At 40.2% G+C, this 26,579-nt stretch overlaps 1 protein-coding gene across 1 annotated transcript; it reads right to left on the reverse strand.

Moving 5' to 3' along the window:
- Window positions 1-3,970: 3,970 nt before the first annotated feature.
- Window positions 3,971-26,254, reverse strand: COLEC11 (collectin subfamily member 11; the record flags this gene model as incomplete). The annotated part of the gene is made up of 6 exons (XM_081997543.1): window positions 3,971-4,362; window positions 4,536-4,631; window positions 5,969-6,022; window positions 6,753-6,824; window positions 20,300-20,371; window positions 26,125-26,254. The coding sequence occupies 6 exons, from the start codon at window positions 26,252-26,254 to the stop codon at window positions 3,971-3,973; spliced, it is 816 nt and encodes a 271-aa protein (XP_081853669.1).
- Between the last annotated feature and the right edge of the window lie 325 nt (window positions 26,255-26,579).

The raw sequence follows: 26,579 nt of genomic DNA on the forward strand, positions 1-26,579 counted from the left end.
TGGCATAATATTTAAATGAATAATTTCCATAATCAATAAGAATGTCTTCTACTTACTGTTCCTTGAACTATCTATTGGTTTGTATTCAGTGTTTACACTGTCATAGCAGTCCGAGAAGGAGAAACCGATTCAAGTGTCAAACTCTTTCAGTGTGGCAAAAAACAGAACTCTCAAAAAGAGAACTTGTTCCCATTGGAAATTAAAAAATAAAGAGTAAAGTGAAATATTTCAAGCATTATACTGAACACTGTTACTGACATCGTGTAAAACATATTAACAATAATATAAAAATCTAATCCCTTCATGGGTCAAAATAAAGCTTCAGAAATCAGAAATTAAATTTTGAAAAATTCCAAAAGGAAACATCTTGAAAAATGTCTACTTCAAAACTTCATTGTCCATCCTGAACCTTCATCATATTTTACAATAAAAATTGTTTTAATTTCATCTTATTTCACTTTTCATCAAAAACTGTGGCAAAAAAAGTCCAACCGGATGCTATTTTGTAATGCATATTTGAACTGGCATTTCCTGAGCTTATGAAAAATGAAGCAGTCCATTTTACTTATATGAATAAGGACGCTCTGTATCCTGTGTATAAATGTTAATTTTTTACAGTTCTTCTCTGTGTTATATATATAAAATAAGACAGTTTGAAACTCACAGGCGGGGAGAAGTTCTGCGGCTAACCCGCAACCTGTCACAAAACCATATTTTCAGGGATAATCCTGTCAGCTGTCAGGGCACAGCGAGGACCAGCTGGTCCACGAGGGATGGCGAACCAGGAGCCGAGCAGGGTAACAAGTTAGATGGGAGCAGCACCTTCCACCAAGGATGCAGAGTGGCAAATCCGGGGGGCAATCGGGGTCAGACATCGCCCCGGGCTCTCCCGGGACGTCCACAGCGATGCGGGGCTCTCACCGGCACCGGAGCTCCCTTGGGACTCAGCCCGCTAAATGCGTTAACTTCACCAAGGCACCTCCCCGAAGGGGGATGCACGTCTGGCCCTGATACAACACCACAGCCTTAGCAGCTAAAGGTGCGGGATATAATGAAATACGCATTTTATGTGAAGAAGTCATTCAAGAGCATGAGTGGGTGACTATATAAAACAAAACCTGTTACTGTTGCCTTCTTAAAATGCGCCAGTGTGCCCCTTAATTAAGAATAAAATAAATAAGGGCTATGGGGAAATATTTATGAGGAAAAATCATCCATCAAAAGTTAAGCATGTAAGAACAGTCTGGGAAATCCCAGTGCATGCTTGCTAGACAAACATGTTCCAAAGGCTTCCACAGAGCCACACAAAATGAGTAATGATATTACAATGTGAGTTTTAATGCACATGGAAAATATCCCAAATAAAACTGACTTATAATTTGACTTTTTTTCCTAAAACAATAGCTCCAAATTCCACTGGGAATAATGGAAATCTTACCATGCACGTTGGCAGGCTTCATGCAGGTTGAGCACTACATGCAACATTGATTTCTGCCTCCAGCAAGGGTCCACCTATGGGAGTTATGGGAGTCAGCAACTGGAGGGTGAAAGAAATGATGAAGGGCTCATTCATTTCCAATCCCTCCATCATTTCTTGCCCAGTTCCTCACAGGGGTAAGTGTCAGATGTGCAGTCTTTGCTCCTTGCAGGACAGCTAGAGACCTTACACACTAGCCTTGTTTCCTTTGCCTAACTGGTGAAATAAGGACTGTTGCAGCCAATGTACAGGGCTCTGACAATACAACTCATTTCCTTTCTACCTTGTGTATCAAGAGCTGCAAAAATACGTCCTGAAGAAAACGAAAACTGGGGTAAATAAATGCTTTTTCTATTGCCTTTATTTTTTATCTTAAATTTTAATAGAAATTGAGACTGCTTAAATGCTCTACACATCAAGGCAATCTTTATGAACATGGTGTAACTTCCAGCTAAAATAGGAGCATTTGGCATCTGCAAAAGCTTCCCACCTCCTCAAAAGGCCTCTTTTCATGTTTCTGAGGAAATTGAACTTTACAACAGAGACTTTCAAAACCTGGGTGCAAAATAAACAGTTAGCAATGTCAGCACATACATAATGAGGGAGATCCAGATACCTGTAACTCGGGTTTGGACTCTTTTAATATAGCTACGATGATTTGACAAAAGTATGTTGGAGATTTAAACAGTTTCTGAGGATTTCTATAGCAGGCAGGAAACACTATGATACTCAAAAAGAGCTATTCTAAACAAACAAATTGCTCCACAGGAATTGTTAGCTCCCTGCAAATTCTGTGAAGCGTCTTTGATTAGTGTAGAACCATATTCACATTATTTAATAGATTTCAATATACAGTTGGAAGAACACCTAACATATAGGCATCACACCTACCTTTATCAGAAAGTAAGTAAAGCAATCAAAGGACCATTCGTTTCTTAGACTGATTGCTCTGGAGCTGGGCTGATATTCAAATACTATAAGAATTTGCTACTTATCTTCAAAATTAATAGCAAACATATATATATAATGGATTCAAATTCACAGAGTAAATATAGCAAGCAAAGTGGTTTGTTATCTTAGGCATATAATAAGAACATTGTATCAAATATTGTCAGACTCTGCGGATATGAACAGAATTGTATGGTTATTGATTGTTTATATACCACGGCACTGTAGAGTTGATATGAGTTGGTCTTGCCTTGCTGCAGGGAAATCTCTGGGACCACATGCCGCATCCACTGTGGATATCCTGTAGACCAATCTCCCATAGTGATCAGATACCTATTTTGATTCCTATGTTATAAAAAGGATTACTTCTTTTTACAAATCATCTTAAAACACTGTGCAAGGTATTCCTGAAAAAAACACAGTCAGAGATTTTGCAGCCATCTTTCGATGCCTAACAGCAAGATCAGATGTCATGCAATGGGCTCTTAGGAAGATCCAAAGTAATTAATCATTTCCTTTGTGGAATTATGTTGTTGTTTTTTTTAAATATACATCACATGTGATTTTAAATTGGGTACATAAATTATTTGTGCAACATTACTTATTACTGCTATATACATAATCTGGAAAATTTTGGAAACTTTCGTTGCTTTTCAGGGGGACATCCTTACAACCCGAGTGAACATATAAGCTGTTTTCCTACCAAAAGGAACTACTAGCTAAACTGTTTTTATGAGATACATTGTCTGTTTACAAAGTCTGCCTTAAATTGTGGAGGGCCGGTATTTTGTATGTTTTGTAACAAGATGCACCACGAAAACCAAAATCTTACTTGTAACTTTAGCCAACCCCAAAACACCCATCTTGGCTGGGATCCCTCTTTCAGTACTAAATTATAAGAATTTTGTCCTCCCTCAGCACTAAAACTCAGTTTACTTAAGTGTCTCCTTGTCATACACCTGTGAACAGTTTAATAAAGAAACTTTACAAAATTGGTAAGACTCCTGATTTGTTGGTTTGCTTTGGCTGTTTTTTAAAAAAAGTTGTAACACCTTCACATCCAAAAAACTTACAGTAATATTTGTACTTCTTAACTGGAGTATACAAAATATTTGTCTTGTTGCTGAAATATCCCTGTAGCACTACAAGCAATTAACATTTATAACTACAAATGTTGCTAAGATAAAAGAATATTAGGAATCTACTTCTTCAGAAATAATCATTCTAACAACTAGAGGCCAAATTTTGCCTTCCCTTACAGTCATGCAATTGCATTTGTTAACTGTTGTGAGGGCAGAATTTAGCCCCAAACCACAACTTTATCTAAATACATATATTTTCCTACAGAAAAAACAAACTATGTCTTATCACTGGTCTTCCCTTCTGAAGGGTAAATACTGATATTTGAAATACCTAAATCATATTTACAGCTGTACAACACTGATGCCACATACTTGTGAAATATCACTCGTACTATATAAACATGGGGTAACTTGTACGATTGGCTTTAAAACTTTTCTTAAAAAAAAGAAAGAGCAGGCAAGCTTAGACATTTTCTTTGTCAAATTCACACACAAAATACATGGTAATATGACACGCAACATCATTCCACCCTCCAGACGCCACCATCTCCACACAGTCCTCCTCATCATACGCATTGTTGGGCTCCCCACTGCGCCATTTGTTGAAGGTCTGCATGGGCGATCGGTCAGAATAGACAAAATTTCCCTCTTTCTCTAGGTCGTTAATCCCAATAAAAACTCTGGTGAGCCCGGCTTGGTTGATGTACGAGGCGATCAGGTTGTTGGCAGTCTCATCCTTGGGCATGCTCAGCGTCCCTCCTCTTCCGTGGCAGTAGAGCTGGGCTTCCTTGTATCTCTTCTCTTCCTTCACCAGCAGATATATCTTATTATCTGTCTCACGCACACCAGCAACAGCTGCGGGGGAGGGCAGTGCTGAAAAGTGAGCACTCGCATTTCTATAAACCAACTTACTGTACACCCCAAAATAGCTTCACAAATCAGATGCGGGACGGTGACACTCTCTACGAGCAATTGCACCGGTAAAATGAGGCAACAAGAAGGAAAATATTTATATAAAATGAACCTACCATTTTTTATGAATTTTAGTTCCGTTGTCAGCTGGGCCACTTGGATATCCATTTCACCAATAGCTTTCCTTAGCTGGCTGCACTCACAGGGGATGCCTGTGACATGACACAGATACACCAAAATCAAAAAGCTATCTGATTTCAGCAATTACCTGAACAATTTTATGAACAGGCCGTGGAGAGGGTTGTCTTGCAAATAACAGACAGAAACCTAGAGCCTTCACTACCCTGCACCATCGTATGGTTCTCATGGGTGTCTGGGCCTATCCAGAAGAGCTCAGTTCACTTTCCATGAAGCTTCAGCCCTGCATGATTAGTGCTAATCTAAACACAGCCAGATAACCCCTGCAAAAAAAACACAGAATTATTTTTTTTACTAAAAATATTTGCCAGAATTTCCCATTTTGCATAAAATTATTCTCTTCAGCCTTCTCCAAAGAGCACAGCAAAAATTTGCACAGCACATTGTTTGCCTGATCCTCACAAGGAATATAACACAGCAGATCCAAAAGGTTAACGTAACGCACATAATTACCTGCGAAACGTAGTTCTGTACTTTCAAAAGTACAGAATTTGCGTTACTACTTCCAATAAAATAAGACAATTGAAAACCATCTATTAACCCAAATTGATATTGGTTTGACAAAGATAATCTGAATGAGAATACTAAAAGAATAATTGTTACATCTATGAGCTCAAATCTCAAAATGAGGATCAGTTACAATTTCCAGTTCCGCGTGTAATTATTCAAATCTGCATTTGACTATCCAATTACTCAGCTTAGGTGTCCAAGTCAGTCTAAGCACAGGGTACTTACACTGCAAAACTGTGCTTGATGACTAGGTATACGGCACTCTGGCTCAGGAATTAGAGTGACAAATGAGTTAGAGTTCTCATGAGAAAACTAATTGGTGCACCTCTAGTGGACCCTGCCAGGAAGGGATGAATTGGGTAATATCTGAATCTGCCACTTTTATAAGGCTTACACTTCTTATGCCAGGCTTTCACCTTTTTCTCTGGAAGATCTGTATTCCTGGTAATCTCCTGCTCCTATAACAATAATCCATGGAGGGGGCAGGAGCTTCCAGCCTGCTCCTTTGTGTCGGCTGGAAGCCAGAGTGGGATATGCAGGGATGGCCCTTTGCACTGGTGATGAATGATACAGACAGCTGCCCTTCAGTTTCCGCTAGTCTTATGGAGTGATCACACCTCTGAGGGACTCTGAGACATTGTTTTGACAAATACACTGCAAGTCCAGCAACTACTGCAGATTCAATAATTTTAACTAATTTGAAAATATTACAGTGAAATATCACAGCGTCCATACAAATACTTAATTTTTCATTATTTCCCCCAGTATGTAAACAGACATGTATTTTTGGTGACGATGCACGCATCTTGCTTTTGCATACACAAGGTGTGTCATGGATTACCTGGGTCACCATTAGGACCTGGTGGTCCTATGTCACCATTATCTCCTTTTTCACCTAAAGACATGAAAAAGAATATAAATTTCAGACAGCTTTTTTTGGTCAACAATCCATTTCACACTTGTTTATTTTTCCCCTAGTAGCATTCAAATGTGAAAACAAGAAAAATGCCCAAGCAAAAATAAAGATTTTTCTCTCCTAGTCATGCGACAACAAATGCCAGCCAAAGCTATGAAATTTGAACACAAAGAATATGTACCAATATCTCTTTTTTGACATTTATGAACTTCACAGAACCAAGAAGTTCAGGTGCTGTACAGGGAAAAGGGCTAGATATGCTACAATAGTGTCTAAATCTAGATTCATAATCTAAATGCTTAAGTAAACATTGGTCCAAGTGACTTAACCAAAGTCATATAGGAAGCCTATGGGGCAGACAAGATTAGAATTCAAGTCTTCCAGCTCTTAAAAGTGCCAAAATACAGTGCATCCTCCCATCTGCTTCTCTTAACTGTCCACACTTGTGTGATGGTGCACAAAGTTCATTATTTAGCCTTAAACCAGGATTCTCACCCTGCTTTAAGGCTAAATATACTGTTGTTTGAGTGAAAGGTAACAGGCTGAGAGATCTCAGTCATATGGTTGACTACATTGTGAGAAACTCCCTATTATGGTAAACTCTGAGACTTGTTAACCATTTTTCAAGCCCCTAAACTTTTTTCAAATATAAATGATCACAGGTTTTTCATCTGAAACACAGATGGGGAAACAAGTGAACTAAGCATACCTTTTGAACCAATAGGACCAATTTTTCCATGCCGTCCCATGCTGCCTTTCTGTCCTTTGTCCCCCATTTCTCCTATACGTAACAGAAAGACAAAAGACACAAGGTAGCAATGTAGTCTGATTCATTCAGATTCTAGCATGCTTGCAATATCAGTTTTTACAAAGAGCAAAACCACGCTATATCTCCAATATTCATTGAACTCCAGAGGTCCAGCTCACTCCTTGTGAAGAACTGGAAAAGCTTTTTCAAACTTCTCTCAGATGATCGTGCCACAATTATATTGAAAATAAGGGGGGATTGCATTCAAACATGGATCAGTGGATTAAAACTATCATGGAGTTGAGAAGACCTAAAGGATCCAAGCACAACTGACAGTTTCATTTAATACAGTAGTTCCACTGTAACTTAGGGCTGAATTTGTGCTTAATGGCTTATTTATACAATATAAACACTGTGGAAGCCATCACATCCTCATTGTTTGCTCTTTATTACATTAATTAATTAAAAAATAGATTACATTAATGAAAAATGAAAATTACTGGAAATCTTACATAGACATATATACATATATACATAAACACATGCAAATGTTCATACAAAGTCTGACTCAAAGCAGCAATGTTGAATGTTACTAACTTTAAAGACAGTTCTACAGAATATTTCAAAGTGCAGTTGTAGCAAAGGACCTGCTAAGAACTAATTTTCCTCAGCTGTGTGTTTACAAATAAAAGGCAACTATCCACCTCTTAAGGTCAATTGAAATTGTCAACAAATCTGCATGAACCAGCCACTGTCACCTATCTGTGTCCATTGGGCATACCCAGAAATCTAAGATAAGACAGCTGATTGACTTTGTCTGACTTTGATCTCTTTTCTATCAGTTGTACTTTCCTGTGTGACGTAAAGTGACTATTAGAATGGCTTTAGGGGAAACAGAATTTGCACTGGAACAGGCAGTTTCTTTGCCATCACTTTCTTCACAAACCAAACAGAAGCACTGTTACTAATAAAGTGTGTGCCACAGTCCAAGTATTGATGTCACTGATCTGAGGTCCTCCAGAGCGCAGATAACAAAACAGATAAAACATGCCTGGTATGTCATACGGTTTTTCTGGATAGCATTTCTCAAACATTATGAAAAATAATTATCTTAATGGTATGAATCTGAGAGAAGAACTTTAGCCTGTAATAGCAAAGCATTATTCAACCCCATGCCTGCAGAGTTCATCTACAAGTTTAGGGGATCAGCAGTTGAAATTAATAAGCACTAGTCACTTAATAGAGTAAATACAGCAGGCTTACACACGACTGAATGTTTTGGCTTAAACCAAGATGTTTATAGTCAATAAACTCTACATAGCCCAAGCTTGTCAGACTATTATTTCTAAATGATTCTTTGGTTCTGGCATTGGTTTAGAGAGGATTCCCTGATTTCCTTTAGGTAGACTTTCTGAGATCTATGAAATGAGACCTGTCATTTTGTTACACTTACTATGTACTGAATGTGGCAGTTTGCCTCATGCTGCAGTTCCTATCGCCCGAGGAGCCTTAGAAAATAATACTGCGTCTCAGTGTACATTGGTGATAACCTTTCTGGGTGCAACATCTGAGCAAATCAATGCTCTGCCATCAGATTTAGGCCTCTTTGTATCACGATTTCAAGGAGAAACGTGGTCTGGAGGCAGCACAGCTGTACAGCTATGTCATACGAGATGGGTTTCCCACTGTACCTCCCAGTATTAATGGACAGCGGGTATGGAGGGACTACAGGGACGAGAAGCCAAATGTCTTCTGAGGCTCCCATCCTGCAGAAACCCAAGACCGAGACTGCTTTAGGAAAGATTGATGCAGATTTTTCAATGATTGTTGAAAAGACTGTTTCTTTGCTCAAAGAAACATCTGTTATGCACTGTTCAGCTACACAGGAGCATGGAAGCAATGAGACAACTTAGGCGGAAAATCTACCACAGGGATCCAGCAACTGAACTTGTGTAGATTGTCATAGCTCAGCCTCAGTTGTGGATCTATGACAACTGAAGATCTGTTGCCCTCTGTTGTTACTGCAATTGGACAGACAGTCACATATTTTATCTATATATTTTTAAAAGCTGGATCATTTTATGACCAATTTCATCATTAGCTTTAACTTAAAAGTGTAATCAGCAACAAGTTTCAGAATATAAACTGATCACCACTGGGCTAAGAGATGTCCTCTGTATTACTCCACGAAGTTCTCAAGCAAATGTCACTTGATGGCAGGAATCAGGAAGAAATTATTTCCTCTGAACTGAGAGAAGCCGAATGTGTATGGTTTGTTGGTCTAATTAATTACTGGCAAGTCCTACAATCAATGATTCTTCTTTGTTTCCAAGAAGGATCAAAATCAGTCACTACTGAACATGAACTCAATCAGGAAATTTTACCAGAAACCAAAAATATTTTTCTCCTATGCTACATACTCCTACTGGAAGAATAGAAGTAATCCACTCAGCCAGCTGAAGATCTACTTTCTGGAATATAGCTTCACTTTCAGAACAGATTCATAGCTTACCTTAAAGATGCAATCTGTTGGGCTGTGCAGGTTATAAAGGTACTGATGCTACCATTGGATATTTATCCAATATAGATAGTATATTGAGAGCGTATTTCCTTGAAAATGTCTAAAGTATCAGCTTTGTAATGAATTTATCAGGTTGCTCTGAAAGTGACCTTTCTTGCTTTGGATATTTATGAATTGGGATTACCATAACAGATTGTCAGAAGTTTGAATGCTTTCAGTTTTTAGGCTTCTATACCTGAAATTAAACACACACATAGATCTAATGCATAAATCATAGATCTAATGCATAAATAAAATATCATATATAAAATGACTTCACTTTCTTTTTCATAAATACTGGCAAGAAAACGAACTACTTCTCGGTAATAGCCAGTAAAAGCTACACGATCTGCTCAGAAGTAAAAGTGTGTTATCTCAAACAATGAAGACATACATTAAGTCTCCTGTGCTCATTAAAAGAACTGTTTGGATTTGGTTTTCTCTGAGAGTGGCTAACCTCTGCTTCTACTCCAGGGACTTGCTTATTCTGCTTCTTCTGCAGAATAAATCACAAGATTTCAAGAGAGACCCATCTGCCTTGAGGGTTTCAAAGTTTTAATACCTTTTGTAAAGTCCTCCTTAGTGGCCCTATGATTGCCAAAAATGTAGTCTAAAGAGTCTTAATGAAATCAGGAAGTGAGAGCTGGAAAGAAATGAGAACAATGAAAGAAATTAAGTCTCCATAGACCAAAAGTAGGAAATCTAACACAAAGCTTGAATGGAGAATATTGAAGCAAGTCATCTGTCATCTCTCAGATGAAGGTGGTATACACTGGAACCAATTATAGAAGACTTAAAGGGTTTTGGAAGCAACTGAAGAGAAGGAAACTCTAAATGATCTTTGTGGTGGCCTTTTCAGGCCCACAAACAAGAGAAAAAATAAAATACCAGAGATGAATGGTGGGCTGCACAACCAGTGAAAAAACGAGGACTTTGGCTCTGTGCAACACTACAAATGGAGGTCTTCACGCAATATGGCAAATCTCTTCAGACAGGACTAATTGGAACAGACAAGAAGGTATAAAACTACTTTAAAAAAAAGAAAAAAGCATCAAAAAGACAAATCCAGCAGAAACACAAATTCACCATGTCACAGACAAATTGAATTGAATCGTGTCAAAGGGAAGAGAACAGTAGTTTTCTTCCCAAACTTAAGGATTTGAAGACAAATGAGATGACAGATAGATAGAAATTCTTCAAGATTTGACATAGTGGACATCATGGACACCTACTTAACAACAAAAGTAGAATGTACCAAACCAGACCAAAGGCCTCTTGACTCTAGTGCCATCTTCGACAGCAATCTGCAGAGGATACTTAGAAAAAGAATGTAAGATACAGACCAAACTTACAATGTCTTTCCCCTGGTGTACGTCCTTAGTCTTGCAGCAGTCAGTATTCCCAGTGCAAATGTTTATCTTGACTTGAATGAGAACAGCATTTTTAAAGGATATAATGATGTCATGGTATGGTAGTAATCTACATTCAGGACACTTAACTTTTTTAAACTATTGGCAACTGGAAATCAGAAATACAACAATACACCAATAGATTACGGTACTGCTTTATGCTAAACAATTTGAATTATCCACACCACTGAAGGTTGGTGATTGGCTGGGAACAGCGGTTACAACACAGTTACATCTTACATGAACGAACAGTGGATAATCCCAGGTAGCATTTTATGTAGTTGGGGCAAACTAATTTCACCCAGCATTAGCCACCTGAAAGTTGGGGTTTTGGTCTAAGCTGTTTATCTAAGCTCCCTTGGTAGGCAATGAAGAAATAAACACCTCTCAGCAGTGACCCATCCAACTCATGTTAGACAGGTATCTTAATGACAAAGTGAAACTTTAAAAGATTTGCATAAAAAATGGGGGGGAGGAAACTATTATCAATCCATACTGACTAGAAAACAGAAAGGCTAGAAAATATGCAAAGGAAACTGAAGATGCTAAGAAAAAATCCAGTCTTGGAAGGCAGCAGAAAAGTTTAAAGAATTTTAAAGTACTTTCAAAACAAAAGAAATGGAAATAGTATGGTCCATTCCTGAATGGGGGAGTTTATGTTTAGATGCACACGAACACAAATAACTGCGCTTATGAAACACACATCTTGCCAGAATTACATTAACAACATAATACCAAGCTTGTATACCAGTGGTCCCTCTAGCCTGACTTTGATTCCCACAGCAGCAGTGGCAGCAGAAGGTGCAATACAGGGAGGTCTCGCAACACCAGCCACTATCTGCAGTCCATTGCAGATGGAGTTGCTGAATCAGTCTCCCAGCAGTTTCAGCGAGTGCCTCCTAGTTCAGCTATAAAGGGATCTGGTGATTCTGTAACGTCGATTATATCCTCCTCAGACTACTCTGTGCAAATGCAAGAGTCTCAATCTGTCCAGTTTCTCCTTCTGAGGCAGCTCCTCCATCTTCCTCACATTTCTGGTGCCCCTCTCTAACCTCTCATGTTCTGGACAGAGTCCAGAACCACACTTAGAATCACAGAATCACAGAATCATTAAGGTTGGAAAAGACCTTTAAGACCATCAGGTACAACCATCAACCCAATACCACCATGCCCACTAAACCATGTCCCGAAGTGTCATGTCTACATGTTTTTTGACCACTTCCAGTGACGGTGACTCCACCACCTCCCTGGGCAGCCTGTTCCAATGCTTGACCACACTCTCGATGAATAAATTTTTCCTAATATCCAATCTAAACCTCCCCTGGTGCAATTTGAGGCCATTTCCTCTCATCCTATCATTAGTTACTTGGGAGAAGAGACCAACACCCACCTCACCATGACCTCCTTTCAGGCAGTTGTAGGGAGCGATGAGGTCTCCCCTCAGCCTCCTCTTCTCCAGGCTGAACAACCCCAGTTCCCTCAGCTGCTCCTTGTAAGACTTGTGCTCCAGTTCTCACTCATTACGACAGTGCCTGTCAGGCCTTTCTGCAGAGCAAAATCACCTGCAAAAACGAGGTTCCTGTTTTGTCCTTGGTATCTTTTCTGATGATGGGCAGTGTTCTGTTGGCTTTGGGGCTGCTGCTAATGACTTCAGAGCAGTTCTCGAGTTTTAAGTGACAGTTCTGGTTTTTGGCATCATGTAAGTATGGATTAAATTATACACCCCTAATGTCCTGAGGCAATATATTTATTTACACTGAAGCCCATCTGCCATCTTTTTGTCCACTCAGTTTAGCATGGATTTTCTCAAAATCCTGTTGAGTTCAGGTGGAACTGAAAGACAGTTTTGAACCAGATACACACTTTGTGAATCCACAACTGTCAATGTCAGGACTTTTATATGGAATCCTGCCTGCAGCACTCCTTAGCGAGCAATAAATTCAGTGAAAGTTGACTCAGAAATGTAAAGGATTGATTGATTACATATTAATGAGCAATCAGTAATACTAAAATATAAATTAAGATATTATTACCTCTCTTTAGAATTTGATTATACAAATGACTGAGCACTCTGGCTCCAATCCAGTTAAATTAATGAGTCTTCTCTCCTACTTAAGAGGCTTTGCCTGTACTAGTAAACTAAATGCCTGGGTCTGTTCCCTGGCAGTGGGAACCAGGTGGCCAAGAATGGTACACTCCATGATATTAAATTGTCTTACTCTTCAAGCCAGGATAATCACTTGCAAGCTGCTCATTGTGTTAGCTCCCAAAATGTGCCCAAGAATTGCCTGGGAAAGTGCTAGCTGGCAAAAGTCAAAATCACTGTGCTAACACTCCAAAGGTAGAGACAGATGAGTTCCAAGCCTAAGAATAGTATGTGACTCTGCTTCACATACCATTATAATTCAGTATAAATGAAGTACAATGTATAAAGGCTGAAATTAAAATACTAAAATAATATATTTGCAAATTGTTATGGCTCTAAGAAAATTAAAATGTCTTGAACATTTTTAATGTGCTCTTCTTTTGATTATACATTCCAACAGTAAATTCACCCTCTCCTTATTTTGATTGCCATAAGCAGAATCCATGCTACACGGAATATTCACAGTATTGTATTGTTATTGAAATATCTGCGTGGAATTTGTCTGTATGACCTCACAGATTGGATCATGACTCCGTTAAATACCTGAGTTCACTCCCAACATGGGAGTGTGCAGTACAGCAACCAGTGCAAGTGGGGAAAGTTATATTTATTAACTTCACACTCCAAAACTTGCACTGTAGTACACACTACTTTCATCTGAATCAGCCATTGTGTACTTGATCCAGTGCTCTGTGCTTTATGTAAGGCCAACATAGTTTTATATTCTGCTGACAGGCTATGCATCATAACTGACCTATACAATTAATTAAAAGCAATGAGGAATGTAAGTGGAATTTAACCTTAATCAGTGCCCAAAGACATCAGGATGTCTGATGTCACCCTGAAACATCAGGACACTCAGAACCAGATTTATTTCAGGTAAGTATGAGAAGGTTTTAATGTTTATCAGTTTCTTAACTACCAAAATCTAAAAATATCATGATTAAAGGATATGATAAAAACATTTGCAGCACTTTCTAATCTTGAGGTGTTCATTTCAGGTCAAATATACCACAAGAAAAACACTTCTTTTGTAAGTTATTTATTCACTGATTATTATATATCTAAGGAGTTCAAAGAAACTAAGCACATTTTCTTACGATGAACTTGTTTAAGAAGTGAAACAAAGAAAGGGTAAATAAAAAAAAAAAGATTACTGTGATTCTGATAATGTAAATTAACACCAAAAGTAGAAAATGTTACAAAGGTCGCAGAAGAATTACAGTTTCTTCCTCATGTAAACCATCACTTACTCAAATAGCTGAAAAATACAATGGAATTTAGCAGTTACCATCAACAGAAGGAGACAAATATTAGCCCAACAAGACAAACACTTATCAGGCTTCAATAGAAATACAGGGCATCAAGCACATGTTAACAGAGTGACTGCAGCTTAACAGGCTACTGCACAGAAACAGGGCTGCTGTGATCATCCATGTGTGCTACTAGAAAGGGGCAAATGCAAAGTGAGGCAACCATTTTATCCATCTTTCATTATCCACTAAACTATGTGTTAAGTACCTGGAGCAGAGGTCTAAGCTTTACACCAACTGAGATTTTAAAACACGTGGACAGCACTTTAAAGGACATCAGCGGTGTATGCCCATCAAGAGAGCAAAAACAGAAAAAAAAGCAAAGACATTAGCAGGTCATGAATGGCTGTTAGATAATCTGTCCAGGAAAAAGGTGATGAACTGGTTATTTCTGAGAACTCTATCATGAACAAATTATCAACCTCCAAATGATGCTCAGCTTTTCCTCCTCCATAATTAAGATGAACAACTAAATACGAAAAAGACATCAGTTTGTTGGTATTTCAGTGTTAGTGGCTCACATAATTTTTCCCAAGAATATTGTTATATTTTTTTTTTTCCTGAAAGTTCCAGCTTCTGGATAACAAACAGGAAAACCCTTGGACTGCTGGAAGAGAATATACAGTTGAGTCACCCTCATTCAGTTTGAGAGTCTAAGAAAGTATCTATGCACAAGCTTAACTTCAGGTCTGGGCACTACACACTGTCTGTGGAAGTTAACCAGAGAATGAAAGGTCAGGAGACTGAAAGGTGTTTCTAGGTCAAGGCTGGATATCCTCCTGTGTCTTTTCCATATGGTAGAAATTACATCTAAGAAGTCTGTTTGCTTATCCAGTCAATACCGTGACACCCAGAAAATACATTAGAAATAGTATCATGATGAAATCTGGCACCATATAGTCCAAATTGTTTTTAAGGTAATTACTTTTCTTTGAAGAAGCATTTGTGGAAAGGAGTTGATGAAGACAAATATCTACAAAATGTACAGCATTACTGAAAAGCTTAGTTAATTAGAATTCATTTTAAACAGGGGCTGTTTGTAGAAAATTCTCACAATGATAAAATAAAGCTGTTTACCAAGAACATACACACACTAAGTCAAACCTGGATGCACAAAGGAAAGCAAAAAAAAATGTTGATACAGAAGCAGTAATAAATTTTGCCTGTGTTTAACCTGAAAGCACTTCCTGGAAAAATGCTGATATAGTATGCATTAATATTAAATTTTCTTTCATTTTTCTGTTTCAAGTATGTTTTCTTGCAATGAATTTTCACTTCAGTGTTTCTTCTTTCAGTCCCATCAGAATTTTGGACTTCTTGAGGTATGGAAAACTGGAAAATTATCATTATTATTAATCAAGCATTCCTTATGAGAATGATTTTCCAAATAAATTCAATTTTGCAGTATAAAATATAAATTAAATGTTACATCATGAATTGGCCTGACTGAAAAAGAGTACTTCCACTTCTCAGATGGTCCAAAACATTTTGAATTGATTTGACAAAATGTCGAGCTAAAGAAACATGCAAGACAGTGTGATGGGAGAGGCTCTCAAGCTCTCGATAAGAAAGCAGTATGACCAGATGCCCATATCAAACACTTGTACAAAAATGATCATGGCTTGAGAAACAAACAGGAGGAACTGAGGGTCCATTTAATGACATCAATCACCCAGGTATGATAGGACAGCCAGAACAACAGGACTGCTGCAGTGGGTGGATATTGGCTCTTTAGGAAGGACAGGCAGAGAAGACAAGGCAGGGGTTATGCTCGGCACAGTGGGCACCTTGAATGCATGGGGCTTTGCTTCCTAACAGGCAACTGGTCTGTTGAAAGCATGTAAGTCTGATTTAGAGGGGAGGCCAGCAAGGGGAACATCATGGTGGGCATTCATTACAGACTGTCTTGTCAAGAAGTGAGACTGGATGTGAAGAGTTCTTTTAACAACTGTTAGAGGCTCCATAATTGGAGACTAGCTACTTCAGCGTCTTCTGGGAGAGCAGCCACATAAGGAGCAATCAATCCAGAAAGTGCATCAGGGACGATTATCTAATGCAGGTACTGGGTTTCCAGCTAAAGATGCAGTCTCCTAGAGCTGTTATTCACATACCCTCTGGTTGTGGATACGATAGTCAACAGCAGACTTGGCTGCAGTGACCATGACTGCCTTCACGAGATGACAGCTTTCAAGATTCCGAGGGAAGTGAGGAAGGCAAGCAGCAGGATAAAAGCCCTGGACTTCTGGACTTTGGCTTGTTCTGGGAATTCGTAGGCAGGATCCTAGTGGAGACAGGGCCCAGAAAGAGCTTCTCAGTCTTAAGGAACAATCTCCTTAAAGCGTAAGAACTATCCATTGCAATGTGCAGGAAAATGGGCAGATATGGGAACAGAACAGGGAACTGTTGACTGAGTCAACATGCAGAAATGAAGTATGCAGGAGGTGCATACTAGGACAGGCTACAGAAGGGTAACATAGAAGTATTCCCTGGGCATGCAGGCATGATGTGAGGAAGGCCAAAGTTCGTCTGGAGTTGAACTCTGCTAGGTGTATGAAGGATAACATGAAAGACAGTACAGGTCAGCCGTAAAAAAAGAGACCAAGGATAACATGGGCACTCTGCTCAGGAGGAAGGCAACCTACTGACAAAGGACACTGGAGAGGCTGAGGTACTTAGTGCTTTCTTTGCCTTGGTCTCTACTGGCAAGGTCTGCTCTCTGGCCTGCCAGTTTTCATGTCTGGTAGCAAAGACTTGGGGAGGACATGCTACTCATGGTAGAGGATGACTGAGTTAGGGATTACTTCACCTGGATGTACACAGGTCCATGGCGCTGGTCAGAAGGCATTCAAAGGTGCTGAGAGGGCTACCTAAGGATGTTGAAAGGCTGACAAAGTCTAATGAGCAGCTGATAATGACTTTTCCTCAGGAACCAGTCCTTCATCAGTGACAGGGAGGAAGAAGTGGAAGGATCCTCTGTGAGTCTGCAAGAAACCCCATGCTGGCAGGAGTGGTTGGTGCACTGCCAGTCAGGAGAAGCTACGCAAGCTGCAGGAATGTGGTGATAGGAATATCATGAGTCCAGTCAGAAGCTAAGCTCCTCACCTGTGATGCATTGATGAAGGTTGGCCAATGGCTGGCTAAAAAACTACTTTGCATAAAAGGACCCAGAGATTTTTGTGCTCTCATACAAGAGAAGAAAACCTGTAGTCCAGCTGATGGTTTTATTTAGCCTGGAGTAGAGAAAGGTAAGGGGGGACCTAACTGCAGTCTTCAACTACCTACAAGTGGTTTGTAGAGAAGATGCAGCCTTTTCTTCTCAAAGACACACAGCGAAAGGACAAGAAGCAATGATCACAAGTTACGACAAGAAGCAACGATCACAAGTTAGAACAAGAAAAATTTCAGCTGGCCCTAAGGAAAAGGTCTTTCACGATGACACCAGTGAACAGACCTATCAAAAAGGATGTGGAATCTGCATCCTTGGACATTTTCAAAAGTATACTGGACACAACCCTGAGCAACCTGATCTAAATTTGAAGTCTACCCTGTTTTAAGCAGGAGATTGGACTAGGTGAGCTCTTTTAAGACCTTTTAACCTAAATTATTCTGTGGTATTTTAACTTCTCTTCACGCTGCATTACCTTGCAAGAGTTGAAATTTTAGTTTCCAGTATTTTTTATAAGAGTCATCCTTGAAGGGTACATCTGTATAAGGGAAATACACTGACTGAACACACACACCCCTCATAGGAGTTATAAATTTTTCAATGCATTGTAGGGGGAAAAGCTCTAGCTATGGATTTTGGTCCCAGGGAAAACTGCAGGCATCAAACTCTCGTAATTGCCCAAAAGAACTACATAACGGATCATGCATTATCATAAGGAAGTATAAATTACCACTGCGATTGCTTTGAGAGGAAGCTTGTAAATTCAGTTTGGCAAAAACTAACTTGCTCCATCGTTCTGATGACAGGAATGTCAAAAGTTTAATTTCAATATTGAAATAAAAGGTTTTTACTACTCCTAATGTGAATTGTTCAGAACGTGCATCTCCTGGAAAAATTATGAAGGTCAAATTTCTTCCTTGCTTCAGGAGAAAAACAAATGTGAAAAGCCAGAATTTCCTGCAAGACAGAAATGCCACATTTCCCTCAGCTGTATACTGAATATTATTGAGCACTGTTCTTCTGAGGTCAACTGTATGAGGTTCAACAAGGCCAAGTGCCAGGCCCTGCACTTTGGTCACAACAACCCCATGCAACGCTACAGGCTTGGAGAGGAGTGGCTGGAGAGCTGCCTGGCGGAAAGGGACCTGGGGGTGCTGGTTGACAGCCGGCTGAACACGAGCCAGCAGTGTGCCCAGGTGGCTAAGAAGGCCAACAGCATCCTGGCCTGTATCAGGAATAGTGTGGCCAGCAGGAGTAGGGAAGTGATCGTGCCCCTGTACTTGGCACTGGTGAGGCCGCACCTCGAATCCTGTGTTCAGTTTTGGGCCCCTCACTACAAGAAGGACGTTGAGGTGCTGGAGCGTGTCCAGAGGAGGGCAACGAAGCTGGTGAGGGGTCTGGAGCACAAGTCTTATGAGGAGCAGCTGAGGGCACTGGGGTTGTTTAGTCTGAAGGAGACTGAGGAGAGACCTGATTGCTCTCTACAGTTACCTGAAAGGGGGTTGTGGTGAGGTGGGTGTTGGTCTCTTCTCCCAAGTAACTAGCGATAGAATGAGAGGAAATGGCCTCAAGCTGCACCAGGGGAGGTTTAGATTGGATATTAGGAAAAATTTCTTTACTGAGAGAGTGGTCAAGCATTGGAACAGGCTGCCCAGGGAGATGGTGGAGTCACCATCGCTGGAAGTATTAAAAAAACATGTTGATGTGGCACTTCAGGACATGGTTTAGTGGGCATGGTGGTGTTGGGTTGATGGTTGGACTTGATGATATTGAAGGTCTTTTCCAACCTTAATGATTCTGTGATTCTCAAGAGCTCCAAAGATTTTTAACTACAATGCAAACAGCGTTTCCACCATCTTCCCATAAATATTACTGAATTGTGATCCAAAAAATATGGAATCACTCATGGCCATCTCTGCCTATTATGGCTTACTGCCTTCCCTCAATGGTTTTAAGGTATTGTGAGTGTTCACATTCATAAACAAAAGGAAACCAGAAAATTAAGCCTCATGATTTTTTCCCTCTGATCTAATATGAGGTTTTCATTTGCAGAAGGTAAATTATGAAGATGTTATGATGCCTTTCTTCACAGAGATTTTTTGAAAAAAATCAAGACTTTTTTTTCCAGAATTAATCTTTTTCACCAAAAAGCAATAGTTAGTCTACAAACGTGTGCATATGGTTATGCTGGTTTTGGCTGGGATAGAATTAATTTTCTTCACAGTAGCTAGTATGAGGCCATGGTTTGGATTTGTGCTGAAAACAGTGTTGATAACACAGGGAGGTTTTTGTTATTGCTGAGCAGTGCTTACATGGAGTCAAGGTCTTTTCTGCCTCTTACACCACCCCACCAGCGAGTAGGCTGGGGGTGCACAAGGCGCTGGGAAGGGACACAGCTGGGGCAGCTGACCCAGGCTGGCCAAAGGGATATTCCATACCATATGATGTCATGCTCAGTATATAAAACTGGGGGAAGGAGGATGAAAGGGAGATGTTCAGAGTGATGGCATTTGTCTTCCCAAGTAACTGTTACACACGATGAAGCCCTGCTTTCCTGGAGATGGCTGAACACCTGCCTGCAGTGGAAAGCAGTGAATGAATTCCTTGTTCTGCTTTGCTTGTGCACATAACTTTCGCTTTACCTGTTAAACTGTCTTTGTCTCAACCCACGAGTTTTCTCACTTTTACCCTTCCAATTCTTTTCCCCATCCCACACAGGGGAGTGAGTAAGTGGCTGAGTGGGACTGAGCTGCCTACCGGGGTTAAAACACAGCAATGGTACACAAAAATGCCCAAGGATTATTTAGTCACCCTATGAAGGCAGAGAGGATCCCCATCATCATCATCTCACAGGAAAAGGCAGAATTTGGTCAGGAATGACTTTCAAAACATCTTCTTTAACAAAGTAAGTTACCTTTTTCTCCTGGAGGCCCAACTCTACCCGGACGACCTGGAGCACCTTTCTCACCCTTTTCTCCAGCCTCCCCTGTTGATACAAAAGGAAACAAAAAGAAGAATCATATCAAATCAGGACTATTTTGGTGGCAGTGAGGAGTGCCATTCTCCCCAATGAAAATAAAAACCCACTGTAACAAGAGGGGAAAAAAAAATAAAAGCAAATACAATCTGACTTAACAGCTTTACTTGATGCATGGAGAACAGAGCTTCCTGCAATTGGGGTAGACATTGACAAAACCAAAGTCAATACATTACTGAAGTCTCATACAATGGGTCTGCTTTTGGGGTGTTACTCATATCATCAACCTCCAAAAAGCCCAACGGCACAATTCACTTAAGCAGAAGGTTCAGAGTTAGGCCCCAACTTAGCACATAAGCTTCTGGGTCTGTGTTTGCCAAACAGTGCCTGGGTACCTGCTAAGGATGTGCTTAAGTCTCAAGTGAATATGGCTTAACTATAACTTCAAATTAAAAAATAAAGAAAAAAGTTCATGCTATTTATGGAGTAACAATGGATTAAGCCTAGAGGAAGGCATTGCTACATCCATCATTTAGAGGATCATTTTTAAGCATGAAAGAGTATCTCCTAATCCATATTTTCAGTTATATACTGTGCCTTTTAATCTCTGTCGTACAAACCACTGTGCATTGTACTTACATGCACATGGCTCACGGTGTAGTATTATAGTCAGCATATATACACATCAGTTTCTGTAATGTTTGCCTCCCTGGTGCCTTTCATTGGAAATCTGGGGATGCTTAGCTTGTTTCGCCCCCCCTACTACTATACTGCTATTGTAGTTTGCCATTGACATAAAATTAAAATATCTTAAGCAAATAGAAGTTTAAAGAATGATTTACATAGCCACCTTTATAAAAAAGATTTATCTGAAGGAGAAGAAAGTTCTATGGCTTCCACAGAAAAGAAAAAGCCAGGATCTAAAAGCCAGAACTAGCACAACAGACTGATGCCCCAACGCTGTATTTCTACAGAGGAGAGCGAGCATTAGCTGCTCTCCAGGAAGCTGAAGGGAGCACCACAGCAGGAAAGTCAACAGTTGTCATGCACCACTCAAGCTCTGCTCTCTGGCATAGCTGGCAGCTGTGGTTCAGAGAGGGACCATAGAGATGACGTGTAAAAACAAGCCACAACACGGCACGTTTCAAATATGCAGCCTCCAGCTCTCTTTCTCTCTTCTTACTGCAGACATAGGTGGCTATGAGCTGAACTTGGCCTTCCATCTGTTATATTTTCCTTCTTCAGGCTGCCAGCAGGCTCCAGACTATCTTCCCTGCCTTCAGACATGCAAAACTAGGCCATTCTCTGACCTTAATGAGGACAAACTTCACATAATCCCCAGTGAATAATATTGTTAGTATGAAACAGGCTATTATTTGGCACATTTGGGAACGTCACTTTTTTTATTATCAGGTAACCAATAGGCTTTGTATGATTGCCTTTCCCCCCTCAGGGCTGTTATGAGTTCTTTGCTTCCCAAAGATAAATCCTGACAATGACTTTTCCCTGCTCTCTGGAGGCTGAGAGCAGGCTATTACAGCCTATTGCTTTACACGTTCTTCAGAGTGAAAGCTGTGCATTAGGGATCAATAAAATAGATCACTCTTGCTTCAGACCATTACACTTGCCTGCATTTATTCCTGTAATAAGATGACACTGCATTCCTTAGTGTGGGCATTTAAGAAACTTTCCCTGGGAGGAGATTACCCCATTACAGGCCCAGCTACAGACCACTCTGCATTTTTTGGTATCAGCTCTTTTAAGTGGCAAGACTTTGGCCAAGAGGGACTGATCAGTGGTCGAGTTCATCTTTACCATGGTTACATCCCTATTTTTGCTGTATGTACCCTCAGCACTGTGCAAGCTGAAGAAGCAAAGCCTGTGCAGGCGCGATGGGCAACAAATCAGTTTTCTGTCAAGGAATTACAATCGATTTAATTTATCACCAATTAACACTAACTTTCAACTTTTTATTCCTGAATTAGGAAAAAAAAACAAATGAACTTACAGAAAGACAACTCTGCACCCCGCTTCTGGTCTCCAGCCCCTCCACCGCTCATTACACCCAATTTCTTTGGAGCAGGAGGTTGGGATCAGTGCATCATGGTCCCCACCCAGTTGCTTCAGCATGGCCTCCTCCACCAGCCACAGTCCCTCTGCAGCCATACCTCCTGCTCAGTCTCTCCTCCATCCCTTCCCTGATGGCTCTTTGCTCCAGCCCTCCTGCGCGAAAGAGTACCTTCTTCCACAGCACAATGCAACTCTTGCCCACGCAGCTGAGACTGGGCGAGATGGGCCCAGCAGTGCTCCACAGTGTTGCGATGCCCCACACCCCCAAAAGAAATTTAGGTGCCGAATTGAGCTGCAGCAGGATCGCGCGTACCAGGCACAACCCCGACACTACTACATGCTGCTTCTCCCGTCATCTCTGCGAGAGATCTTTCACAACTCAGATGATATATCTTACCATTACTGTCAATTTTCCTCCTTTTGTGAATTCTTTGGGACAGGATTTGTCTCTGATTATGTTTTTATCCTGCCTACCTTGAGCTGTACCATCTACTATAATGAAAATAGCATGCCAAATATTAACTACATGAGCTACTAAGCATTTCTGGGCTGCTGCTAACTTTCTTTCATTACTCATATTCCCTGTGTGAGTAAACGTATCAAGTGTGGGCGTAAAAAAATTGGGTTTATTTTATTTATATAGCATCAACTTTTTTATGTATTGTATGCCACTGAGACTATTAAGACAATTCCTGCTTGAGATTCTAGAAGGGAGACAAAACAAGGTGGCAAACCAAGAATTTAAGCTTTGAAGGACTGTTGCATGTTATTTTTTTTCTCCACAATAGTAGTAACTTCAATCTCATATGCCTATCGAAAGGAACCGGACTTTAGGAAGAATATGAGCGAGCAATGTAGAGAGGCTTCATCATCCAACCCTTCTTCACACACAACACACTTTTCCCATTATTTAATATTGTCAGCTGTCTAAAACACAGATCTGTCTGCTGTCTGAATTCTCAGAGACACGATACTTTTCCCTTCCACATTTCATCTTACTCCTTTATACTGTTGAGGTTATAAAAAAATATATATATCAGTCCCTAAGACCTAAGCTGCTGACCTTAAACTCATTTGTGCTTCTTTCTATTGGTGTCTTTACTAGCTTTCTTCATCTTCTATTTCCACCTCCATTCTCATCTCATCCCCCTTCTGATTCCCCCTTTATTGTGTGGGGTCCTAATTGGCTTTGTGTCATTTTCTTTTCTTTTCTTTTTTCTTTTTTTTAGTTTCCAGTCTCTCCACTCAGACTCATTCTCTGTGCCCTTCTTTTCTCTTTCCCTTTATCTCACCCTGTTCTTCTAAAATTTTTCTATTATGCTCCCTCACTTTTGGGTACTTTTCCCTGGTGTCCTTCTCCTTCACCACTCCATTTGGGCTCCACTTTCTGCACTACCTCTTCGGCTTAACCCTCTCCTCCTATTTTTTCTCTTTCCCATGGTCTCTCTCATTTCTTCCACTTCTTCCCTGTACCTATTTTTCCCAAACCCCGACAGGCTCGTGCCCAGCAGTGGTGCAGGGCTGTGTTCCTCCAGCACTGGAGATGTTGCCAGCAGCCCAGCAGAGGAGAAGGGCAGATCTAAAAGCTGCAGTGAGCAAATCCCACTGCGTGGGAGCTGAAATTTGGGCACGCAGCCATATATATGCTCCAATTCAAGGAAGCCTTGGCCACCGAAATGGATTGGAGTTGTGCCAGTGGGGGACAGCAGTATCTCATTGCCAATTCTCTGAGCCAGTCCCCCTGACAACATAGCTGGAGCATTGATAGCTTTTTAGGGATTTTCACATTAACTAGAGCTGTATCAGGCCATTTTGTGCTTCATTGAGTTTGTACATCAATCTCCCTCACTTTTCAAGGCTTATATCTCATGAAGCAGAGTGAAGTCATTAATACATGATGGTTTTCAGACCTCTCTCTTGTTTCTGGGCTCAGGATTGCCTTCTGACAAAGGGCCAGGGTCCTGCACTGTTGATATGTTCTAAAAAACTCTGCTGCATATAATAATAATAATGGTCCTTTCATAAAAATGGTAATCACAGGTATTAATTTTGACTGATTACATAAATCAGGAAACTAAGGCAAGAAGTTATAAAACTTGTCAAAGCCTGTCAACTTCTTTGAAATGAATAATCATTTCAAAGCTTTGGTCCCCTGTGTTGTGGGATCTGACCCTTTGACTGATCTTCTGTTAACTTCAGACAACATATATTTAGGTTGATTGTGTTCTTCCCTGTCAGTCACATCAACAGCGCTATCTTATGCCTATTTCACAGAGAATATATCAAACAAATGAAACAGTTTTACTTAAGGCTTAGTCAAACCTCAAAAGACCTGGATATAGTGTTGTTTTTTCTAACAACTAGAACATCTGCAGAAGGTGTAATTATTACAACTTCAAAGGCCACTTACTGAAGTAAAATTAAAAAATACAGATTTTTAGTTCAGTTCAGGCATCCAAAGCTGCATCTGTAATGATAATGAACAAAACAGAAGAGCTTTTTTGGTTCTGAAGCCAACTGGCCAAGCACAACGCACATCCTTACAGACCGATTCTCTTGCTTCCAGCACAGGGCAGGCACATCCAAACTGGGCCATGTCTGGAGAGGGCAGTTTACACCACAGCCAAACCTGTGGCCAGGCTGTGCTCGCAATTCAACTGTATGAACGACTGCAGGACAGAACTGAGCCTTGCCCTCACCAATCAATTAACCACCACAGGCAGAGCCTGCAGTCCATATTATGGTCCTCAGGCAAGCGAGTAAAGCCCAAGTTTGTGCTAGATAATGTTAGTGGCATCACTATTGTTAGGCGAGTTTTGTGATACTACAATGCATAACTAACAGAAAAACTGGAAGGTTAGTTGTGCAGTTATTAAACAATGCTTTTTTTATTATTGTTAATGATAAACTGGTGGTTTTCATGTTTTTTTCTCTCCTTAGTTAAGAGGTATTTCCCCATGCTTATAGGTGTTACACTGCAGTAGAAATACCACAGCCTCCATAACAAGAATTACTGTTACTGACTCAACAGGGCTAGGATTTCACACCATAATGGATGCTGTTACTTTAAAATGCTAATTCTTCCCAGCTGTTGATTTCCTATCTAAAGTAGGAAATTTTTTGCTATTAAAAGATCAATAATTTATCATGCCATCTTTTGGGGGCAATAGTTTGGGGGCATATTTTGTAAAAATCTTGCTTTTATCAACAGAAACGAGAGAAATGCCAACAATCTAACTCATTTTTTATTTCTTCTATAAGGTACTTGAAATTTAAAAATAAAGAGAAGACAAGCAGAAGACTAGAAAATACAGAATACTTCCCATTAGTACATCACAAACTGCCAATGAAAACCTCTCCAGGTATAAAGTAGGGCTTGATTTTACAGTCTTTGGGTGTGTGCACCATTCATGAGTATAAACACAGAGCAAGCAACCAGGCAGCATATCAGAGTAACAAGCACTACTGATCAGGAGTCTGGCATGCATTCTCTGAACCGTGTTCATTTTAACAGACTTAATTTCATCTTATGAACCTTAAAACTCTATTTTTAAGGAGGCTACAAATTGGACAAAAAAGAGGACAACTGAAAGGCAGCTTCCTTGTCTCTGTTAGAAACAGTCAGGAGTGCAAATGAGCCTGCTAGAAAGAAAGGATTAGTATTTGAATCATGGAGTAGACTTCCACATTACCTTTGAGGCCTGGAACAAGAATTTGAACAGAGCAGGACTCCTCTGCAATATGTTGAGGATATCCAGACCTTAGCAGTGACAGGAAGGCAAGGCTAATTAGAGTCACCAAGAAAACCAGATCTCTCTTCATAATGAGCACTTACAGGTCACTGACTCCTAAACAAAAGAATGAATAAACAGTTATAAGAATTCCAAAGACTTTCAACAGTTTCTGAACATATGTAGCATCCTACTACAAATACAATATATCTGTGCGTGCCATAACCCATATAGCATGAGACGGACGTGCGCAGGTCCTCCGAGCAGGTTGCATGTTCCACAGACATACATGAAATGTGCAGCAGCGCATTCAGCAGTTTGGTTTGTTGTTAGACTGGGTAAAATAAAGCTCAGAAGAAATTTAGTTAAGAAGCAGGAGATTAAGCAGTGCTAATAATAGGCAATTCTTTGTTCAC

The sequence above is a fragment of the Phaethon aethereus genome (assembly GCF_964289735.1).
Source record: "Phaethon aethereus genome assembly, chromosome: 3".
Classification (NCBI taxonomy): Eukaryota; Metazoa; Chordata; class Aves; order Phaethontiformes; family Phaethontidae; genus Phaethon; species Phaethon aethereus.